Here is a 21,042-nt window from a genome sequence, read left to right as displayed (position 1 = left end):
GGTCTACTTATATTGTATTATAAATCAAAACTTTTGTTAGGTGAGGACAGGAGTGGTGTTTCTGAAAGGGAAAGAATAATGTAACCCTTAGGGTATATTCACACGAACGGTCTCGCAGCGATATTCTCGCTGCGAGACCGGCAGGTCCTGGCAGTTCCCACAAACTATATACTCGCTGCGGTCTGAACGACCGCAGCGAGTATGTAATTCTGCCGCCCTTAACCCCTTCTGCTCCCGGCCGGCTCCCCCCTGTAAGCATACATTACCTGTCCTCGCTGCACGGGTCCGGCGTCCTGCTCTCCCGTCCGGCCAATCAGTGGCTGCGGCTGGGCAACACACTGATTGGCCGGGCGGGAGAGCAGGACGCCGGACCCGTGCAGCGAGGACAGGTAATGTATGCTTACAACGGGGGAGCCGGGCGGGAGCAGAAGGGGTTAAGGGCGGTAGAATTACATACTCGCTGCGGTCGTTCAGACCGCAGCGAGTATATAGTTTGTGGGAACTGCCAGGACCTGCCGGTCTCGCTGCGAGACCGTTCGTGTGAATATACCCTAAAAGTGTCACTGTTATAACTTTCAAAATCTAAATCATCAGTAGATGTGATATAAAGCAAGTTTGCAATTATCATTCACTAAATATATATAATTTTTTTTTTTTTTTGTTATCTTGGAAAAAAGGCACTTCCTGTTTTCTGACTCTTCCCCCCCCCCCCCCCCTTTTTTTAAAAATCAGACAACGGAAAGTTCAATGTTTCCCAGGTCATCTGAGTGCTCACAGAGAGAAGGCAGTCATGTGATTGTCAGAAACATTGAGCCGTGACTCTCTAAACACAGGAATTCTGGCCAGTACAGTTTCCCCCATCAACTTAAAGGCACCAATGTCTTATTCTCCATTCACATGCAGAGCTGCATTCACAATACTGATGGTTTCTAATTACCTGTGTGTGGTGCAATGTGAGGTTCATAGAACTAAACATAATAGCGAGGAGTTGATACATTGATGACATATTGCAAAAAACAGTCATCAGGACTGATAACTCATCTGTGGCTGTGATTAGAGCCGCAGACTCACATTAAAGGGGTTGTCCAGCGAAAATATTTTTGTTTCAAATCAACTGCTATCAGAAAGTTTTATATAGATTTTGTAATTTACTTCTATAAAAAAAATCTCAAGTCTTCCCATACTTATGTCATGCAGGAAATGTTTGATTTTTATTCTAACACAGTGCTCTCTGCTGACATCTCTGGCCGAGACAGGAACTGTCCAGAGCAGGAGAGGTTTTCTATGGGGATGCATATAAAGCCGAGACAGAGTTCCTGTCTTGGCCAGAGATGTCAGCAGAGAGAACTGTGTCAGACTGAAAATAAAACCACATTTCCTCCATGATGTACAGCAGCTAATATGTATGGGAAGACTAGATTTTTCAATAGAAGTAAATTACAAGTCTATATAACTTTCTGATAGCAGTTGATTTTAACCCCTTCCCGCCAGCAATCTGTATATATACGTTCCTACTGCACATACCCCATGCAGTAGGAATGCATATATAAATTCCTACACTGACGGGCTTCCTGATGTGAGTGGGATCGCGGCTGTAAGAGCGATCCCGCTCACATCACTATCTGAGGCCGGAGGTAATGAGAGGCAGCTGCGATCCCTCAGCTGTGTCTCTTTAATCCCTTAAACGTTGCGATCTATAGCGATCGCAGCGTATAAGGAACTCTGTGACAGATCATGCATCTGTCACTGAGTATTTGGGACCCCTGCAGCCATGCTGCAGAGGTGCCGATCGCATGTACTGACAGGCGGGGGTAAGCCTCTTACCTCCATCCTGTCTGTTCGCCGCTCTATGCAAAGTCTGCTCTCAGGCAGGGTGTATACATAGATTGCCGATAACACTGATCTATGCAACGCTATGGCATAGCATAGATCAGTATATGCAACCTAATGATTGCATAATTTACAGTGAAAAAAAAGTTTAGTAAAAAAAAGCTTTAAAAAGTATTAAAAAAACATAACCTCCCTCCTATTATAAAAATTTAAATATTTTTTTTTTAAATAAATAAACATTACATATCGTAGCGTGTGGAATTGTCCGATCTATTAAGGTATTACATTATTGTTCCCGCACCAGAGATCATGGTGCAAAAAATGACACCCCAACAAGCCCTGTAGGTGGAAAAATAAAAGCGCTATGGCTCTTAGAAGGCGGGGAGGAACATTGATGCACAAAAGTCCGGGTCAAATTAATGCAAAGGGCTCTGTCTTGAAGGGGTAAAGAAAAAGATTTTCACTGAACAACCCTGAGTATTATCCATGCTATAAGCATTGTAGAAGCGTCCTGTAAGGTCTTCAGTGTGCCGCAGACATCCCTGTCCTCGCAGCTTAATGTATTCCCAGCCTCACCCTCCTCAGTCACAGCACAGAACGCTGACATCCCTTCCTGTTTCTGCGGCGGGGAGTGAGCGAAAAGTGAGAAGGTCAAGTAGTGTCTGGATTTTAATAGCGGAGCCGCGTGTTTACTCATTTATTTATTGTGTTCTGAGTGCGAGCATCCAATGTTCAGGTGAATTGTCAGACCTTGTCGTTCTCTATCTGGTCCACACACTGTTTCCATTCAGACCTAAAGGGAATGTGTCACTTAATTTTTTACTAAATAAAATTAGATACTCATGAATGTAATTTTTTTTTTAATCTATTGTAAATCATTTTTCTTATCTATATCATTATGGGAACAGTCATTTAACCCAAGTCTCAGTTACTGCATTGAAATATTTCTTCACAGCAGCTCTAGTGACATAGGAATTTTTTGTGTGGAGATGACACCAGATTGACTTGTGTAGGTGGGAATGCTGGGTGTGCTCTGTGTCTTTGTAAATGTCTGTGCACAGGGATTGGGAGAAGATAAGCTTTGTCTAGCTGATGACTTCTCACAGAGTTTTGGGCATGCTCTGTGACATGTGCAGGAACAATGAGGAGGTAAGCTGTGTCCAATAGCTAAATATTTTAAGATTGTGGTGTGGGCATGCTCTGTGACATGTGCAGGAACAATGAGGAGGTAAGCTGTGTCCAATAACTAAATATTTTAAGATTGTGGTGTGGGCATGCATTGTGACCTGTGCAGAGGTCAGTATACAGTAATGACTTTTTGTTGTAGTGGTGTAGGGATGAGTTGAACAGTGTCCATCACCTATTTCTATGGGAGTGTTTTATTGGTATACTCTGTGGTCTGTGCAGGGAGGGGTGGGATGTTTTGTTAGGTGAGCTGTGTATATCACCTATATACTTCTGTGGGAGTGTGTTGTGGGCATTTATTGTGACCTGTGCATAAGACCAGTGTTAGAAGTCATTAGGTGTTAAACCCCTATTGACTTCTATAGTAGTGTTTGGTCCATGCGTCCAAAGAGGAGGCAGTGGTAAGCTGTGTCCAATGGGTATTGATTTTTATGAAAATGTGCTGTGGGCATGCTCTGGGACCTTTGCAGCAGTGTGCAGGGAGAACAGATGTGTCCACCTATTTACTTCTATAGTAGCGTTATGGGCATCCACTGTGACCAGCAAGGGGGAGAAGGCTAAATGTGTCCTTCACCAATTTACTTTTCTGGTTGTGTTGTGGGCATGCTCTGTGACCTGTGCAGCAGTCAGTGTGTGGAAAGGAGGAGTGGAGCTGTATCCATCACCTGATAATTATGAAACTGCTGCGAAATGATCTGTACAGAACAGAAAGTCACACTACTATTAGGCCTAGAGGTCAGTGTGAAAACTGCAATGCTTTAGTGTCTCATGGTTAGTTACATGGAGAAAAAAAAAAAAGCCGCAAACAATACATAAATGTCAGGGTCATGTGACAGAGACAATAAAGGAAGCTCCATTACTATGTAGTCAGTGTAGAGCATTTATTGATCTCCATGCGTTTACATGTAACACGCAAATACAATACAAATACAGGAGGGAATACAAAATACGTATAGAATACTACAGTCCTATATATAGTATTGTACATATATGTTCCACCTCATTATATATTATCCCTGATGTGGGCAGCCCCATAAAAATATTTATGTTGCATAAACTGCTTTATATTAAGCAGATGTCCTCGAAGCTTCTGTACGTGATGGAGATGGCCGGAGCGCTGCTTGTTCATCAGCTGCTGAATCTGAGGATTTAAGGTATGGAATTAATGTTTACGTGAAGGGCTAAAGTGAACTTTTTGGTATCTGGCAATAAGGAATAGACGGATTATATAATACATAGAAGATATTTAAAGGATATGTCCGTGTATGACTAGAATTGTGCAGGATACAGGATACAAATAGAATACATTTCCATAAAAAGGTTTTAGTTAGGATAAGTTTTCTAATATAGCCAAGGAGTTACATTCTGTATTATACTCCAGAGCTGCACTCACTATTCTGCTGGTGAGTACAGCTCTGGAGTATAGTACAGGATAAGTAATGTATGTACACAGTGACCTTACCAGCATAATAGTGGGTGCAGCTCTGGAGTATAATACAGAATGCAACTCGGGATCAGTACAGGATAAGTAATGTAATGTATGTACACAGTGACCCCACCAGCAGAATAGTGAGTGCAGCTCTGGAGTATAATACAGGATGTAACTAAGGATCAGTACAGGATAAGTAATGTATGTACACAGTGACCCCACCAGCAGAATAGTGAGTGCAGCTCTGGAGTATAATACAGAATGTAACTCAAGATCAGTACAGGATATGTAATGTATGTACACAGTGACCTCACCAGCAGAATAGTGAGTGCAGCTCTGGAGTATAATACAGGATGTAACTCAGGATCAGTACAGTATAAATAATGTAATGTATGTACACAGTGACTGCAGCTCTTGTGTATGCAGACACATTCTTAATGTGCATTGGAAATATCATTCTACCTCTTGCATTTAACAGGATTTTGCCTCTAAAATAAAGAATAAAAAAAAAAAAAATACGTTCAGCTACCCTGTTACAGCAGTGCAGACCTTCCCTTTTGAAATACATTTTTTTTTGTTGCAAGAACTACTTTGGAATCCAGAAGTTTCTGCACACCTAAGTACCTGTCTTCTGACATTGCCCCTTTCAGTCAGGGTGGAGGAGTCACAACAGAAAGTGCAGCCATTATTTGCTTTGTTTTTTATTGCTTTTGAGTTACTATGTGTGTTATATAGAGATACGCAAACCTCGAGCACGCTCTGGTTCATCCGAAGACGTTACTGAAAACGTTAGTTACAGCCCTTGGGGGTTCCTTCCAGGCAGCCTTAGGGTATTGTTAGACAAAGCCATTTTTAATAAAAGATTGCAAACTAGATCGTTTATCGTTAACATGAAATCCTTCACCATATTACACAGAACAATAGCAGTTAGTAATGATCATTACTATGATCGTTTACTCCATCTGATCCCAGCCAATGAAGGAACAATGTGGAATTACACTGAACGATTAGTGAACAAAAGCATCTCTAGTGTTATACGCATAATTATATGACCAATTAAACAAACATTCTGTAGTCTTGCGCAGCAAATAGCATAAGATGTATAGTGGAACATCATTTTAAAAGGGAACTATCAGTAGGTTAGACGAATCTAACCTGCTGACATTTTCCTAGTGGGCACAGGGTGCTGAGGGTGAAGCTATGTCTCTTACCTTTATCCTCAGCACTGATCCATTGCTGTTAGTTTAGCCCAATAAGCTGTTAGAGGACCTGATCGCGTGGCTAGCGGGGGCAGATCGCCGAGCTGGGGGCTGACCATCCCATCTCTCTAATAATTATCACTGGAGGGGGCTAGCCATGGACAGGCCAGATCAGTGCCCAGGCTATGCCCCAATGCTCCTTACAGATTACTGGACACAGCTAACAGCATGGGAACGGCGCTGAGGATAAAGGTAAGAGACATACCTTTATCCTCAGCATCCTGTGCCCACTATAAAGCTGTCAGCAGATTAGATTCATCTAACCTGTTAGTCCCCTTTAAGTAAAAACCCCAGAAATCTTTTAGGGTATAAACACACACACCATATACGCAGCGTATTTACTGCTGCGATACGCAGCAAATGCGCAACAAGTACGCAACAGATTAGATCTAAATATCTGAACACAGCATCAAATCTGCTGCAGATCTGCTGCGTATTTGCTGCGTATACAGTGTGTGGGTTTGTACCCTAAAGCAGTTCAGCAAAGGTTTCTAAGAACTAACAGGAAGTCAGCTATGAATGCAGCTTTGAATGTGACTGGAGTTTCAACCATGGCATATCTAGAGGTCAATACATCAGTACAGTATATGTCATTCCAGCTGCTGCATCGTATTGCATTGTGATCAATGTACACATTCCAAGCAGCCAAATACTGAACGTAGCTGTGGATGTGACTGGTGTAAAAGTGTATTTATATGAAGATGAATACATAAGTATAAGATAAAGAAATTAGGGAGATATAGTCTTTTCATGTTACAAGACTATGCAAGGAGTAAATATCTTATTTATTGCTCCCTTCCCTATTGGATTGGGTATTCCCATCCCAACTAAAAATGAGAAGTTTGTTCGGATTTGTAAACCTCGAGCGCTCGGTATTTGACTCCTGGTGGCTGGAGAAGATGGATGCAAGCCTAGGGCTGCCAGGAAAACATGGGTACAGCCACATATCGCCATAGACTGAACAGCTGAGTGCAACCTAAGCTGAGCTGTTTGCCACTGCTAACTCTGTTAGATGCCGATCCAATTACAGTACATACTTCACTCTACTTTGCCATTATATAGTTCAGGTAGTAGTAAATTTATCATATTTGTTGTCCATAGTAACCAGTCAGATTTCAGGATGAGCAGTAAAGCTGGATAAAGCTAATGTACAAGAAAGAGAAAATACCCCAAGTATAAACATTGTAGATAGTTTCATCCACCTCTGCTAAGAGTGATCCCTGTGAAGGATATAATGATTGGATCCAAGTGATATTCAAGACACAGACTGTGATCTAGTGATGAAGCATGTTTATAGAGGAGGAGGGTTTCCTTACATGCAGCTGCTGAGTAATGTCTAACATCGCTAGGAGAGAGGTGGAGAGAGGCTCAGGCTGGACACAGAACTGTTTTCGTAGCTGCTGAAACCACTACACACTCAGTAATCCGGATAGTTTCCATGTATATTAGATATCTAGGGCTGATTTTATTTCTTCTTTACGATTTGTAGTATTTCTTTTTGGGGATTAATATGTACAACCCAGCAAAATATTTATTGCCCTATAAACGCCAAACCAAGAAGAACAGTAACCGGTCCCATGGTGGCTGACGTTGTGTTTACTGACGCAACCGCAGTCAAGTTTTGTCCTAATGACCGCCCGCTATCCTTGCTTATGGTCTCTGAAGACCTTCCAACAATTTCTTATATTTTCTGATATTATATCCATCCATGCTTCCTCACGTTTTCTAATATTGTCTACCTCCTCCATGCTTCAATATTGTCTCTCTAGAGTCTAGACTTTCCTCTATGGTTGCAAACATTTTCCAATACTATCTCTCTGGACTTTACGTCATAGTGTGGTATTGCCTATCTAGACCTCTGGCTGTGTTAGACCTGTGTTAAAACTCAGGCTGTTGCGAAACTGTAATCAAAGAAGCTTTTGCTTTCCAGGCATGATGGCATTTGTAGTTTTGCAACAGCCAGAGGGCCACAGGATTGTTACCTGTGATCTAAATCCTCCTCCTTTTTTTTTTCTTCCTAGACTTTCCTCCATGGTTTCCAATATTTTTTCTGTAGACCTCCATACTGGCTAATGGTTTCATGGTTTCCAATACTGTCTGAGTAGGCCTCCCCTCCACACTTTTGCACGTTCCTCACTCCCCTGTACATCTCTTTGTGTGGCCATTGTTTTTTTTCCATACTGTCTCAATAGACTCTACTAACAAGATTTCTGCCCTTTAAAGAGAGCATGGACCTCCATGGACTTATAGTATTTCTTCCATCTTTTTCATTAAAATATTTTGGACTCTTGATGAATAATTTAAAGTGTCACTGTCATTATAACTTTCAAAATGTAAATCAACAGTACATGTGAGATAAAACAAGTTTGCAATATACATTCATAATTTTTTTTTTTTAGTTCTCATGCTGTAAAACAAACCTATACTGATCTGAAATCTATGTCCAGTCTCCTAAAGCTTTAGTTTTGTGCTGGTAAAAAAAAAAACAAAAAAAACATCCAAACACATAGTCAAGTCCAGCCATCGGTCATGTGACTGCCTTCTCTGCAAGTGCAGATGACCTGGGAAACACAGGACTTTCTGTGTTTAGACTAACACAGAAAGTGCCGTGTTTTCCATGATAACTAGAAAAAAATATTGAATGCAAATTGCAAACATGCTTAATATCACATATTTAGATATCACAGTAGATATTTCTCTCTAGTTTCCGTGTTTTACAGTAGATATTTAGTTTTTAAAAGTTATAATGCCAGTGACACTTTAAGCATGGATCAAGAATCCTATGACTTCTTACGGACACTGTTTTCCCTTTCATTGGGTCCATGTACCAAAACAAGATGGCGGCCAGACCTCAAATATGGACTAAGGGGAATGTTGTGCCTCCCCCTGAAATTTTGTCTAACTTGACTACAGCGATCTTTATTTTGCAGCGCAGCTCTGGTTGATTCACCATTAACTCTACTTCAGATTCATCACTTAGAAAGTTAGGTGTCCCAGAGGATCTTTATGGATTTGAAGAGCAGAAAGCGCAGCCCGAGGCGAGGAATGTTAATATCGTTCTCAAAGGTGTCACTGGAGGCAAAATATGATTCAGCAAATTTGTTGCCTTTTCCTCTGAGCCTCTGGGATATGGAGAGTGAGCGAGCGCTGTGTATTTTTGTAAACTTCTTATAGGTTGTTACCTTCTACAGGGATCTTGATGCTAATGATGAACCCAGCATGACTGGTCCTGTACCATAAGGTGACCATATGCTGAAAATGTAGCAGCCTGAGCTGCTATAGATTAAGGGAATCATTGGCAGATTGGTGATAGGGAGATAAAATTAAGTATAATTTTTTTTTTTTTTGCATCAGCAGGGCAATATTGGCCAGTTCAGCTTATAATCCCACAATGGAGTAGGGCCCTAAGGCTCTTTACACATTGGGTTTGGTTGGGGGTAAACCACAGGACACTGTTTAGATCCTTTTTAGGTGCCTTTGTGTTAAGTGCTTTCCCGGAATGTATGATGAAATGTGTGAGCAGTCCAGTCTTTAGGAAAGTAAACTATTCCTTTAAAAAAAAAAAAAAAATTAAGACAAGAATATTTTATGCAATTTCTGACATATATCTGAGACCACTAAAATGTTCAGAGCTGTCACTTTTGTCCCATGGGAGGCCACTAACATGGAGACCTCCCCGATGGTTGCCCTGTGTGTGGTGAATCCCAGCTTTCCCTTTTCTTACAGAAATGGAGGAGGTAATTTACCGTATTTTCCGGCGTATAAGACGACTCCAAATTTTCCAGTTAAAATATAGGGTTTGGCATATACTCTCCTTATAAAAGACTACCCCTCTTCCAACGCGCACCACCAAATAAAAATGTATAAAAAAAAACATCAGACAGCAGCAAAAGGCAGAAGCAGGAGGTCCAGTAATACCGGTAGGATACAAGACAGGGCCAGAGGGGTGAAAGAGATGTGTTTTTCTGGGCACAGCACCACTCTACTGTATCTCTTTTTTTTTTTATACCCCGGACACCTGCATCTAGCTCTGCCTTTCAAACGGTCGCCGCATACGGAAGGGGAGGGAAGCGACCGTTTTTAAGCCCCCCCACCGTATGCAGCGACCACAGATTCTCCAATCCGGCTCCAAAGTTTTTCCTCACCCGCCCTGTAAGACGACACCTGGCGTATAAGACGACCCCTGACTTAAAAAGTAGTCTTATATGCAGGAAAATACAGTATTTATTTATTTTGCTCCCAATAACCTATGAAATAATTATCTTTTTTTTTTTTACTTGGTCCAGTAAGAAATTGGGTCTCATTTAGCCAACTTTGGTTAGGGAAAAAATTCTGCCTTTGTATTGCTGCTATAGGGAACAATGTATGTAAATCACCAGTGACAATCAGCCTGGAACGATATAGACTTGTATTGTAAATATCTTTTATTTTAGTGGTCTCCCATGATGCATCACATCTACGTCCTAGGTGGAATTTATTTGTCACATGACCCTAAATTCTGCTTCAATTTGTAAATGGAATTTTCCTTTAAATGCAGAGAAGCAAGAAAGGAACACTGTGGTGAGACAGGCTTGTAGGCTGATGAGGAGACAGGGCGTTCCCTGGATACTGTAGTTTAAAGTTGGCACGGACATAATAATTATAGATGAGCAAACTTACAATAATAACGAAGTGAAGCGCTTTGTTATCTCTGAAATTTAACTGGCTGCCACTCCGTGCCGCTCCTCCCCATGTGCTGGGAAACTTCCCCCAGTTTCCCAGGATTAGATCCAGCTTTTCCCAGCACCTGGGGAGGAGCGGCACTCAGGGCCGTATTTACCACTAGGCACCTGTGGTCCGGTGCCTAGGGCAGCACCTTGCAGGGGGAAAGAAAAAAAACTTTTTTGTTTTTTTAATTTTTTTTAGTCTCCTACCTCCAGTTCAGACTTGCCAGTAAATCTGGTGTCTTTTTGAGGGGGGTGGGGGTGTATGGTGGAATTGTTCAGGCCTGGCATGGCGGTGTTATCCAGTCACAGTATGCTCTAATCATTGATTTAATGTAGAAATTTGTTTATGTTTTAAGCCGTTAAAAACCATGAAAAATGCGATTCAGACAATGTTCCTACATGTGGAGAAATGCATGTGGCCAAAATCACGCCCCCCGCTCCTTAAGATGGGGCGTCTTCAGGTCTAGTGCCTAGGGCAGCACCAGCTGATAATACAGCCCTGGCGGCACTGAGCGGTATTCTGTTAAATGGAAGCGTGCCGATGAGCAGACTTCAGAGATAACAAAGCTTTTCACTTCATTATTACTGTAAATTTTGATAATCTCTTATAATAACAGTTTATTTTATGACTGTAAAATGTGACTGGTCACTATTATATATGAAAGAACTTGCCAGAAGTTCAGGTTCACGCTAACCCCAAAGATTGGAGAAAGTAGATGCAGCCCGAGAACTGCCTGGAAAACATAGATACAGCCTATGGTCTATGTTTGTATTAATGTTTTCCTGGCAGTCCCCGGGCTGCATCCACCTTCTTTAGGCAGCGAGATTCACATGCCAATTATTCGGGTTTGTGTAAGCCTGAACTTTTGGCAAGTTCGCTCATCTCTAGTGACTATGATTATAGAATATAACCATTGGTTCCAAATGAGGAAAATATTTTCTATATGTTGTATCTGCTTCTTGTTTAATAGAGAGAGAATAAGTAGAACATTTGGAAAACCATTGTGATCATTGCACTAGCTTGTAATGACCATTGTATCGAAACGCATCAAATCACAGGCGAATGGATATAAGCTTGAGGTAGCAGTATGGCTTTGCATGGCAGCTAGGACACAAAAACGTTCGGTCCCGGCCAAGGGTGTGAAAATTGGAGAATGGCTGAAGAACAATAAAATAGGTGGAATGGGGTACCAGAAGATGATGGTGTGTTGGTGTGTGGCTACCACTTATTTTTGGGCACTATATTTACAGGTTTGACATTTCATTTCATAAAGCATCATCCTTACACTTGCACACAGCAGAAGTTGGCGACCATGATTTAAGAAAATATTGGGTTTAAAACCATGAAAACCAATCTTTGGCTTTTGCCTTCATATCAGGTTCCTGGTAGAAGTTCAGAACTACTGTACGTCCTTGGATTTTCGTCCAAAAGTCTTTTTTTTTTTTTATAACTCTTGTGGCCAACCATCCAATGTTTTGGCATTGTAATTCCCAGACTAATACTATGCAATAACCATAATACTGAAACCCAGTTTTTGGGTGTTTCATTGCATCCCCTATTAAATCTTAAGGCCAACACTTAAGTAGTAAGAACAGAGATTATCTACATCTTTATAATAGGATTTCAGTCAATATTGGCTACAATAACCCTTTGGGGTCAGCGGATGAAGGTAATGTATGGGTCCAGTTTCTTGAGTGGTCTCATGACTGGTTATGGTTGTGCTCAGTGCTATAGGGATTGTATTCCATACTGTTACAGACATAGCATCTGGTGTGGATAGGGGCGGATAATTCTTTGTTGACATCTGCACAATAACTATGGGTTCCATAATCTGTGTTGGTGCGTAGTTAATTTTATCATGGAATGATGATGAAATGTTTGGCACATTTTAGAAAACTCTATTATTGGCATTTATTCTATTATGTGTGGTCTAACCCAAGTTCTGCCAAGTAAAAGATGGCAGTAGGTGTCATTAGACTGTCTCCTGGCTTGGATTACTCTGGCTCCTAGGAATGAAGTCTTTGTGTGTGGTGGGACAGGGGGGCACTGGTGTTTCTACAGGTAGGCCCTGCTGCTGATATCCGTAATTTACTTTGCCACATGGAAAGTGACGCAGCCTAAACAGAGGCACTTCCTGAACATTTGAAGTCAGTGTGGATGGCTCAAGAAGAACGGAAGAGCCTGGAAGTCTACCGGCAGTAATCCTTGGGGCAGCCGGACAGCTTTCCTCTATATTCTCTCTTTCGGGCACTGGCTTATCTGGAGAAGTAATGTTTTTGTCTACTGTTTTTCCAGTGAACCATGAGCCATAGGTAGGATTCCAAAGATTGGTTGGTTTGTTTCTGGATCCCCTAGTGCTGTGCAGCTCTGTGGATGGGTTGGCTTGAGAAAACACCTGGTTGTTGTGTCCACCTTCTGGAGCCTGTCTGGGATCCGGACGGCCCTGTGGTTCAGCATGGACTTTATTGGGGACCTTTCGAACTGTTGGAACAGGAGGTGGAGGCTGTAGACCACGTCTGTCTTCCTTTCCTGTCTTCTCTGGCGTCACCAAGAGTGGTGGGATCACATCCGGATCTTCTGGCCGAGTAGGGACCTTTTCCTCTTCCTCAACCAGTGGGCCATATTCTACAGGCAGCGAAGTGTTGATGACATCTGGATCCTGCAATAAAGAACAAAAAAAAAATCAAGTACATTACAATTTTATATGTATTTCATCTTCTACAACCGTGGACAATAGAGCAAAAGGGATTTTGGTACAAAATGCAAAATTTAGTACAATTGAATTTGCAGACTATGGTACGATATAGGCTGTAGACTGTGGTATATTATGGGCTCCAGTCTGTGGTACAATGGGAGCTGCAGAATGAGGTACATTCCATCTGTTCGGTTCTACTGCCATTGATATATAGTCATTCCCCTCAGACTGATGGTCACACAGTCCCCGGCTCATTCATCGGAACCTCCATACTTTGCAAATCATCGCATTATTGCACCTGACATACGGTTTCCATCTGGATAATTAGAGTCTGCCTGTAATGCTGCCGTTTCATTTTCTGATAAGCACATTCAATTTTAAGGTGGGCGACATTTCTTTATATCATTGACTAGCCAGAGACTTACTGCTCAGAATAGGAAAACAATTGGTGTTATAATGACTGCATGGAGGTTTCCAGCGCTGAGATATCGGCTTAAATTAAAAAAAAAAAAAAAAAAAAAGCAATTCCAGACATCTCTTATATTTGCACAGGAAACTGTTCAGTCTTAAAGTGAGAGACCACCAATTAATTCTATGCCTATGTGCGAAGTAATTTCAGAGATGTGGATCTCCCTTCCTTCACATCGCCATACACAACATTTTCACTGCCTTTTGCCACCAGCAGGGGTATCTTTGAAGTCTAATGCACACTGTTAACATTAAAGGACAGTAACAATGGGTATTAACTCTCTCCGTTCCTCTTCGGCCCCGGATCGCCGCTTCGGGATCCCTGGCGCTGGTTACGTCACAGCCCGGCTGATTGACTGGCTGCTCAGCCAGTCAATGACTAGGGTGGGACATTGCTCCAGTAACTCATTGTCTAAGTGAGCTGTCCGTCAGCCAGGACAGGCATTTTCCCTCGAGTTTTGACGTCATCACAACTTCGGGGGGGGGGAAGCCATCCGGCAGGGGTCCTGGGGCCGGTCCCGCTGCTTGTCACGGACACAGGGAAAGGTAGACAATACTTCATTTTTATTCTTTCCCCTGACGCCTGCAAGAAGTCGGCTGAGGCTGGACTTCTCCTTTAAATTAAATGTATGTATTTAGTAAACTGATTTTTATGTAGGTTCCCTTTTATGCTACCTTGAAGGCTCAGGCTCCAAATGAAAGAGTCCTGGGTGCCTGCATCAAGACATCAGAAGTAGACATGTGATATATCTATATGGCCTACTGAATCAGGGAAGCACAAATGTGCGACCAACATCTCACAATCCTATATGCCCACAAGTTGCTCAATATGCTTACTCATAGTGGTGGAGTTGTGCACACACCCCGATGCATGTTTCGCATATGTTTGCTTTATCGAGGGGCATCATAAATGTCATAAAGCAAAGGCGTGTCTGGGTACAGGTGCCACTTCACCACTATGGGTAAGCATATTGAGCGACTTGTGGGCATATAGGATTGTGAGATATTGGCCGCACATTTGTGTTTCCCTGATCCCCAGGAGGCCATGTAGATATATCACATGTTAACACTGAATATGATTTATATGCTAACCGTGACCTCTTTGTATATTTATATGATATAGATATATGGTGGTTTGTGGTTGTCTTTATTACTGGATCCTCTTACGCTGTAGTAAAGTTGGAGATTTTTAATAATCGTGTTATTAAAAATGTAAAGTATTTTTAACCCCTTCAGGACCCAGCCCAAAATGCCCCATATGACTTCACCAATTTTTAATTTTGCATTTTACTTTTTTCCTCTTTGCTTTTAAAGAATTATAGCACTTTAACCCCTTAAGGACCGGGCTAATTTTTGTTTTTTTTTCATTTTTGTTTTTTTCTCCTTGTGCTTAAAAGGCCATAGCAGTTGCATTTTTACACCTAGAGACCCACATGAGCCCTTATTTTTTGCCTCACTAGTTGTTCTTTGCAATGGCAGTCTGAATTTTTGCATAAAATATGCTTCGTTTTTACGCCGTGTGTCCTATTGAAAAACTGGCAACAAATATATGTTCTTTAAAATCGCTCCATTCCCAGGCTTATAGCGCTTTTATCCTTTGGTCTATGGGGCTGATTGAGGTGTCATTTTTTGTGCCATGATGTGTTCTTTCTATCGGTACCTTGATTGCACATATACGACTTTTTGAACACTTTTTATTACAATTTTTTTGGATTTGATGCGACCAAAAATGCGTAATTTTGCACTTTGGGATTTTTTGCGCTTACGCCATTTACCGTACGAGATCAGGAATGTTTGTTTATTTTTATTTAGAACACGGGACAAGGGGGGTGATTCAAACTTGGGATTATTTATTTATTTTACAACTTTTTTTTTTTTTTTTTACACATATACTAGAAGCCCCCCTAGGAGACTTCTAGTATAACCACACTGATCTCTCATTGAGATCTACGCAGTATAATTATACAGCATAGATCAATGAGATCAGTGTTCTATTGCTTTTGGCTGCTGCACCCAAAAGCAATATAATGCCGAGCCGGGATCAGCACCATTACGGCGCAGCCCCCGGCCGCCACCAGACGCGGAGATCGCTCCTCCGTGACAATGTCATAGGGGGGCAATTTCCCCACTAGAACACCAGTGAACGGCTGCAGTAAGTCTTCAGATGCAGATGTCAACTTTGACAGCTGCATCTGAAGACTCAATTAGCGGCACGGCGATCGGACCGTGCCCCCTAATAGCCGCGGTCCCGTGCTACACGCAGCACCCAGGACTGCGGCGGTTCAGAGCGAGGTCGCCGCTCGGCCCCGCTCTGAACTCCCCCACCCATGCGAGGCCATACAGTTACAACATCGTGCGGGAAGGGATTAATTTTTCTATCTACAGGGCCATGTAAGGGCTTGTTTTTTTCAGGAACAAGTGTACTTACTTTGTAATGGCACCTTTTTATTTTACCATAAAATGTATGATTGAACCCCAAAATATTATTTATGAAAATATAAATTGGTGAAATTAGAAAAAAAATGCATTATTGTATCGTTTGGGGGGGCTCCTGTGTCTACGTAAGGCACTTTTTACGTTAAAAGTTACATGACATTGTTATTCTATAGGTCAGTCCGAACACCACGATATGCAGATTTACACAGATTTTCTGTTTTGTTTTTTTTTGCACTTAATTATAGGCAAAATGGCCCTACTGTGACTCTTATAAGGTTTTAGTTTTTCACCTACGGGGTGGAATTTTTTGTGCCGTTCCATGGTTTTTTATTAATACCATATTTGTGTAGATTGGATGTTTTTATACCTTTTTTTATTTTTATACTGAATTTAATGTAACAAAAAAATCAGCAATTCTGGCGCTCTTTCCCCTCATTTTGTTTATGCCGTTTGCCGTACGGGACGACTAGTGTTATATTTTAATAGATCGGACAATTACGCACGCCACGATATAGATGTTTATTTATTTTTTTACATGTTTTATTTATATTATGGGAAGGGGGTGACTTTAATTTTTATTGGATAAAGGGGCTTTGGGGAATTTTTTAAAACATTTCTTTTCACCACTGGTGGACTTTTACATGCAACCACTGGTGGACTTTTACATGCAATCAATAGATTGCATACACTGTTCGATGCTATAGGCATAGTATGGATTAGTGTTATTGGCGTTCTTCCTGGACCACACGGACAAAGGTAAGAGACCTCAGGCGGTCCGGAAAATCGGTTGGGAGCTGCTTCTATCACTTACACTTAAACACGATTGCAGCGTTGAAGGGGTTAAAGGACAACTCTGGCCAAAATGTATTTTTTAATATGTTATCACATAAGGAAAGTTAGACACATTCCTAATATACACTTATTTTGGGAAATGCACATATACTGCTATTTTACTCAATTTAGTAGATCAGGCAGACTTCAATTCTCTAAAAAACCATGACGTCACGAATCAGAGCAGGGCTGGGTGTAATCCCTATGAAGCGTCCAGCAGGGGGCGCAGTATATGGAGAAATTACATCATTTAAGTCATTTCGCACGGGTTGCAGTCATCCATAGCAGCTTGTGCACTCACCGAGTGGCAGGAAGAGGCTCCCCGGCACCCATCCATCCCGCACCGGCTTCCCTAGCCCCCTAAGGACCCCCCCCCCACCCGTCCATCCCACCGGCCGCCCTCCCCTGACCCCCCCCCCCCCCCGCACCCGTCCATCCCGCTGGCCATCCTCCCCTAGCCATCCTGCATCTGTTCATCCCACCGGCCGCCCTCTCCTAGCCCCCCCGCACCCGTCCATCCCGCCAGCCGCCCTCCCCGCTCTCTCTCCCACTGCAGTCAATGACTGTGTGGCTGGAGAGAGACAGCGGGAACCATGGTACAGCAGTGCTCTCCCCGCTGCCCGGTCCTGTGTGCACCAGGGAGATTGCTGCTATACCGTGGTTCCCGCTCTCTCGAACCGCACAGTCCTTGATAGCAGCGGTAGAGAAAGCGGGGAGGGCGGCTGGCAGGATGGATGGGTGCAGGGGGGGGGTGTCTAGGGGAGGGCGGCTGGCGGGATGGATGGGTGCGGTGGGCTAGGGGAGAGCGGCTGGCGGGATGGATGGGTGCGGGGGGCTAGGGTAGGGTGGGCGGCGGGATGGACAGAGGTGGGGGGACTAGGGGAGGGCGGCCGGCAGGAGGGACGGGTGTGGGGTGTCCTTGGGGGTCTAGGGGAGCCTCTTCCTGCCACCCGGTGAGTGCACAAGCTGCTATGGATGACTTCAACCCGTGCCAAAATTACAATGTAGTTTCTCCATATACTGTGCCCCCCGCTGGACGCTTCATAGGAATTACACCCAGCCCTGCTCTGATTCGTGACACCACTGTTTTTTAGAGAAATTGAAGTCTGCCTGATTTACTAAATTGAGGAAAATAGCAGTATATGTGAATTTCCCATAATAAGTGTATATAAGAACTTGTAATAACATATTAAAAAATACTTTTGGATGAACATCTCCTTAAATGACAGGCTGCAACGCGATCAATGCAGCCTGTCATTAACGGTGAGGGTAAGGCTACTAATTGCAGCCAGGCCTTACCTGCTATAAAGCGCTTTTTGCTCCTGAGCGTGCTTCATAGCACATTAAACACCTAGGATGTACGAGTCCATCCTGGGTTGTCTGGTGACAGGCGGCTAGGGCATACCTGTATATCCTAGGTTTTCTAGGGGTTAAAATCTAAGCTGTAGTTGTCTGTAATCATGGTCTAAAAAGGCTTGATTATAGTAATCTTTTGGACAGAGGCTATGAGGGTTAATTAACTCTGAGAAATAGAGACCCTGCTATATAATTGTATGTCCATTGAAACTATTGTTTATATACAATTCCCATCATGCCTGGACAGCCAAAGCTTAAGTTTTTTAACAGCTGGAGAGGCTGAGTTTGAGATGCCTGCTCCAGCACATCCCACAGAGGATCGATCGGATTGAGATCTGCAGGATCTGATTGCAGAATTATCATTCTTAAAGAATAACGTGTGGGAGGAGGCCACATCTCCTCCCCGCCTTGCTGCAACTGATACAACTGGCGTACACCAGGAAGAAGGGGCGAATCCCTGTCTTCTCCCTGGCGTACACCAGGAGCACAACGATCATAAATATCCCCCAACGTCTCCAGCAGAACATTGCCCCTGCCATCTTTTCTTCTTCCTTTAGTGCAACCTGGTGCTCTCTCTTCCCCAGATAAGTGACGCACACCCCAAACATCTACAGGATAAAGAACGTGACCCATCAGACCAGGTGCCTTCTTCCATTGCTCCAGACTCCAGTTTTGATGCCCATTATAGACACATTCGGAGGTGGACATGAGCTGTGACTGGAAAGTCCATTGCTGAGATCAATTATGTCATTGCTATTAACCAGAGGGGAGGGCTACTGTTAAGGCTGATGGACTCACTGTAACCATGCAGAGGTATCCATTGTGTTCTTGGAATCACTGTAGGTCTTCAGGCCTCTAGATAGAGATACCCTCCGATATTCACAGCTGGAGATTTGGCATATTTCTTAGGTTACACGAATATTTTCCATAATCCATTTCCGGCATGCAGTAATAGGGAACCATAGACTTTGTGGCTGACGCTTCCTACATACATCATGTGTATACAGGTACGAGGCTGCTCCGACCGTGCAGTTGTACAGATGTAGACTGCTGCGTCAGGCTCTCGAGGTTTCCTTCGGATTCTCCTTTCGTTTCATCTCGTGGCGTCGTCGCAGTACAGCGGTTAATTACATAACAAATAATGCCAGCAGAGGTTAATGAAAAGTCACCATTAATTGATTTATAATCGTCTATTTCATGACATGAGTCGGCTGGCAGCGATCCCGGGGAAGGAAATTTTTCCTTTTTAGAGTTTGGCAAAAAGAAATCAACTATCCAATAATGCGACACCAGAAAGCTGCAGAATGTGGAGCCGGAGGAATCAGAGGAGCTCAGCACTGAGGGATATAAAGCTGAAAAGATTTTTCTTCTTGCAAATCCAACAGCTCAATCAATATGATGGAAGAACGAAAATATCAAGCATCTTCAGCCTCATCCTTAAATAAATGTCCACTACTAAACACTATTCTGCAGTTTATACATCAAGTGAATCTACACAGAAGCTTCAGTCACTTTGACATTACTTATCCTGTACTGATTCTGAGTTACATCCTGTATTATACTCCAGAGCTGAACTCACTTTTCTGCTGGTGAGGTCACTGTGAACATACATTACCAATCCTGCAATTTCTTCCTGTATTAGGCTATGATCACACAACACATAAACAACGGCTGTTGTTTTAAATAGAAATTGCATTGAAGTCTATGGACAACGGCCAGAAATAGCAAAATCATTGCAATATGAAAAGAATGGCCATTCTTATCGTTAAAAGTATGTTGTAGATAGATAGAGATATATTGCAATATACAAAATGCAAGACTATGCTCAGTAGTGGACGTGTATTGATTGATGACTAATATTCTTTTTAATTTAAAGGCAAAACCAAAGGCTCTTTCATGAAAGAAGAATATATATATTTATCCAAAGAATTTGCCGGCGTTAGCCTGGTTCTCTGGAGGAGTTTGGGCAGAGATTGTGTGGATGTAATAATCACTGGGTAAGTCCAGGAGATGCAGCTCCTCTGACTTATAGTCTCAGACCGGCTTTATCTGGTAATATCCTCCTCATCTTCTGCTCCTCCTGTAACCTCATCTATCGGCCGCTACCAGCACAGGAGGATAGTTATAGGAACTGCAGTAAGGATCGCTACACTTTGGCTCTAGTGGTCTAATATGGGGTCTGTATGAGTTTAGGGGTTTGGTCTGGGGTCTGTGTCATTTTAGGCGCCTTGTTTGAAGGTCTGTATTTAAGGGGGTTTGGTCTAGAGTCTGTATTTAGTTTAGGGGTTTTAGTTTTGCATTTGTAGTTTAGGAATCTGGTCTGAGGTTTGTATTACTTTAAAGGTTAAAGGGGTTTTCCAGCGCTACAATAACATGGCCACTTTTCCCCCTACTGTTGTCTCCAGATTGGGTGGGGTTTTGAAAGTCCGTTCCATTGAAGTAAATGGAGCTTAATTGCAAACCACACCTGAACTGGAGACAAAAGTAGGGGGAAAAGTGGCCAAGTTTTTGTAGCGCTGGATAACCCCTTTAAGCCTGGGTCTGTATTCATTTAGCGCTGTAGTGTGTGTTTCCTATCGCTTTGGTGGTCTGGGTTTGTATTAGTTTAGGGTCTGGGGTCTGTATTAATTTAGCGTTTGACGTCTGTATTAGTTTAGGGAGCCTGGTCTGGGGTCTGTAATAGTTTAGTTTCTGGTCTGGATTTGTATTAGTCCAGGGCTTGGGGTCTGTATTAAGAGTTTGAAGTCTGTATTAGGGTCCTATTCCATGGGCCGATGGGGGCCCGATCAATAATGTAAGTGAATGCCTATCTGCTAGATCGACCCTCGTTTACTGGGCCTATTACA

The 21,042-nt window shown here is 42.7% G+C and overlaps 1 protein-coding gene across 6 annotated transcripts in view; it reads right to left on the bottom strand.

The window, feature by feature from the left end:
* Positions 1-4,017: 4,017 nt before the first annotated feature.
* The window catches only part of ALK (ALK receptor tyrosine kinase), a 405,981-nt gene continuing 388,956 nt past the window's right edge, over positions 4,018-21,042 (bottom strand). For 5 of the 6 annotated variants that reach the window (XM_069955319.1, XM_069955318.1, XM_069955320.1 and 2 more), the window contains one exon: positions 11,365-13,069. In XM_069955319.1, coding sequence (XP_069811420.1) covers positions 12,383-13,069 — 687 coding nt within the window. In that variant the 3' untranslated portion in view covers positions 11,365-12,382. Of the gene's footprint in view, positions 4,157-11,364; positions 13,070-21,042 lie in introns of those variants that run through there. The other variant, XM_069955321.1, reaches the window with a different exon arrangement.

Source organism: Dendropsophus ebraccatus, chromosome 15 (assembly GCF_027789765.1).
Source record: "Dendropsophus ebraccatus isolate aDenEbr1 chromosome 15, aDenEbr1.pat, whole genome shotgun sequence".
Classification (NCBI taxonomy): Eukaryota; Metazoa; Chordata; class Amphibia; order Anura; family Hylidae; genus Dendropsophus; species Dendropsophus ebraccatus.
Note: the sequence above shows the minus strand (reverse complement) of the source record. Positions and strands in the feature narration are given on the sequence as shown.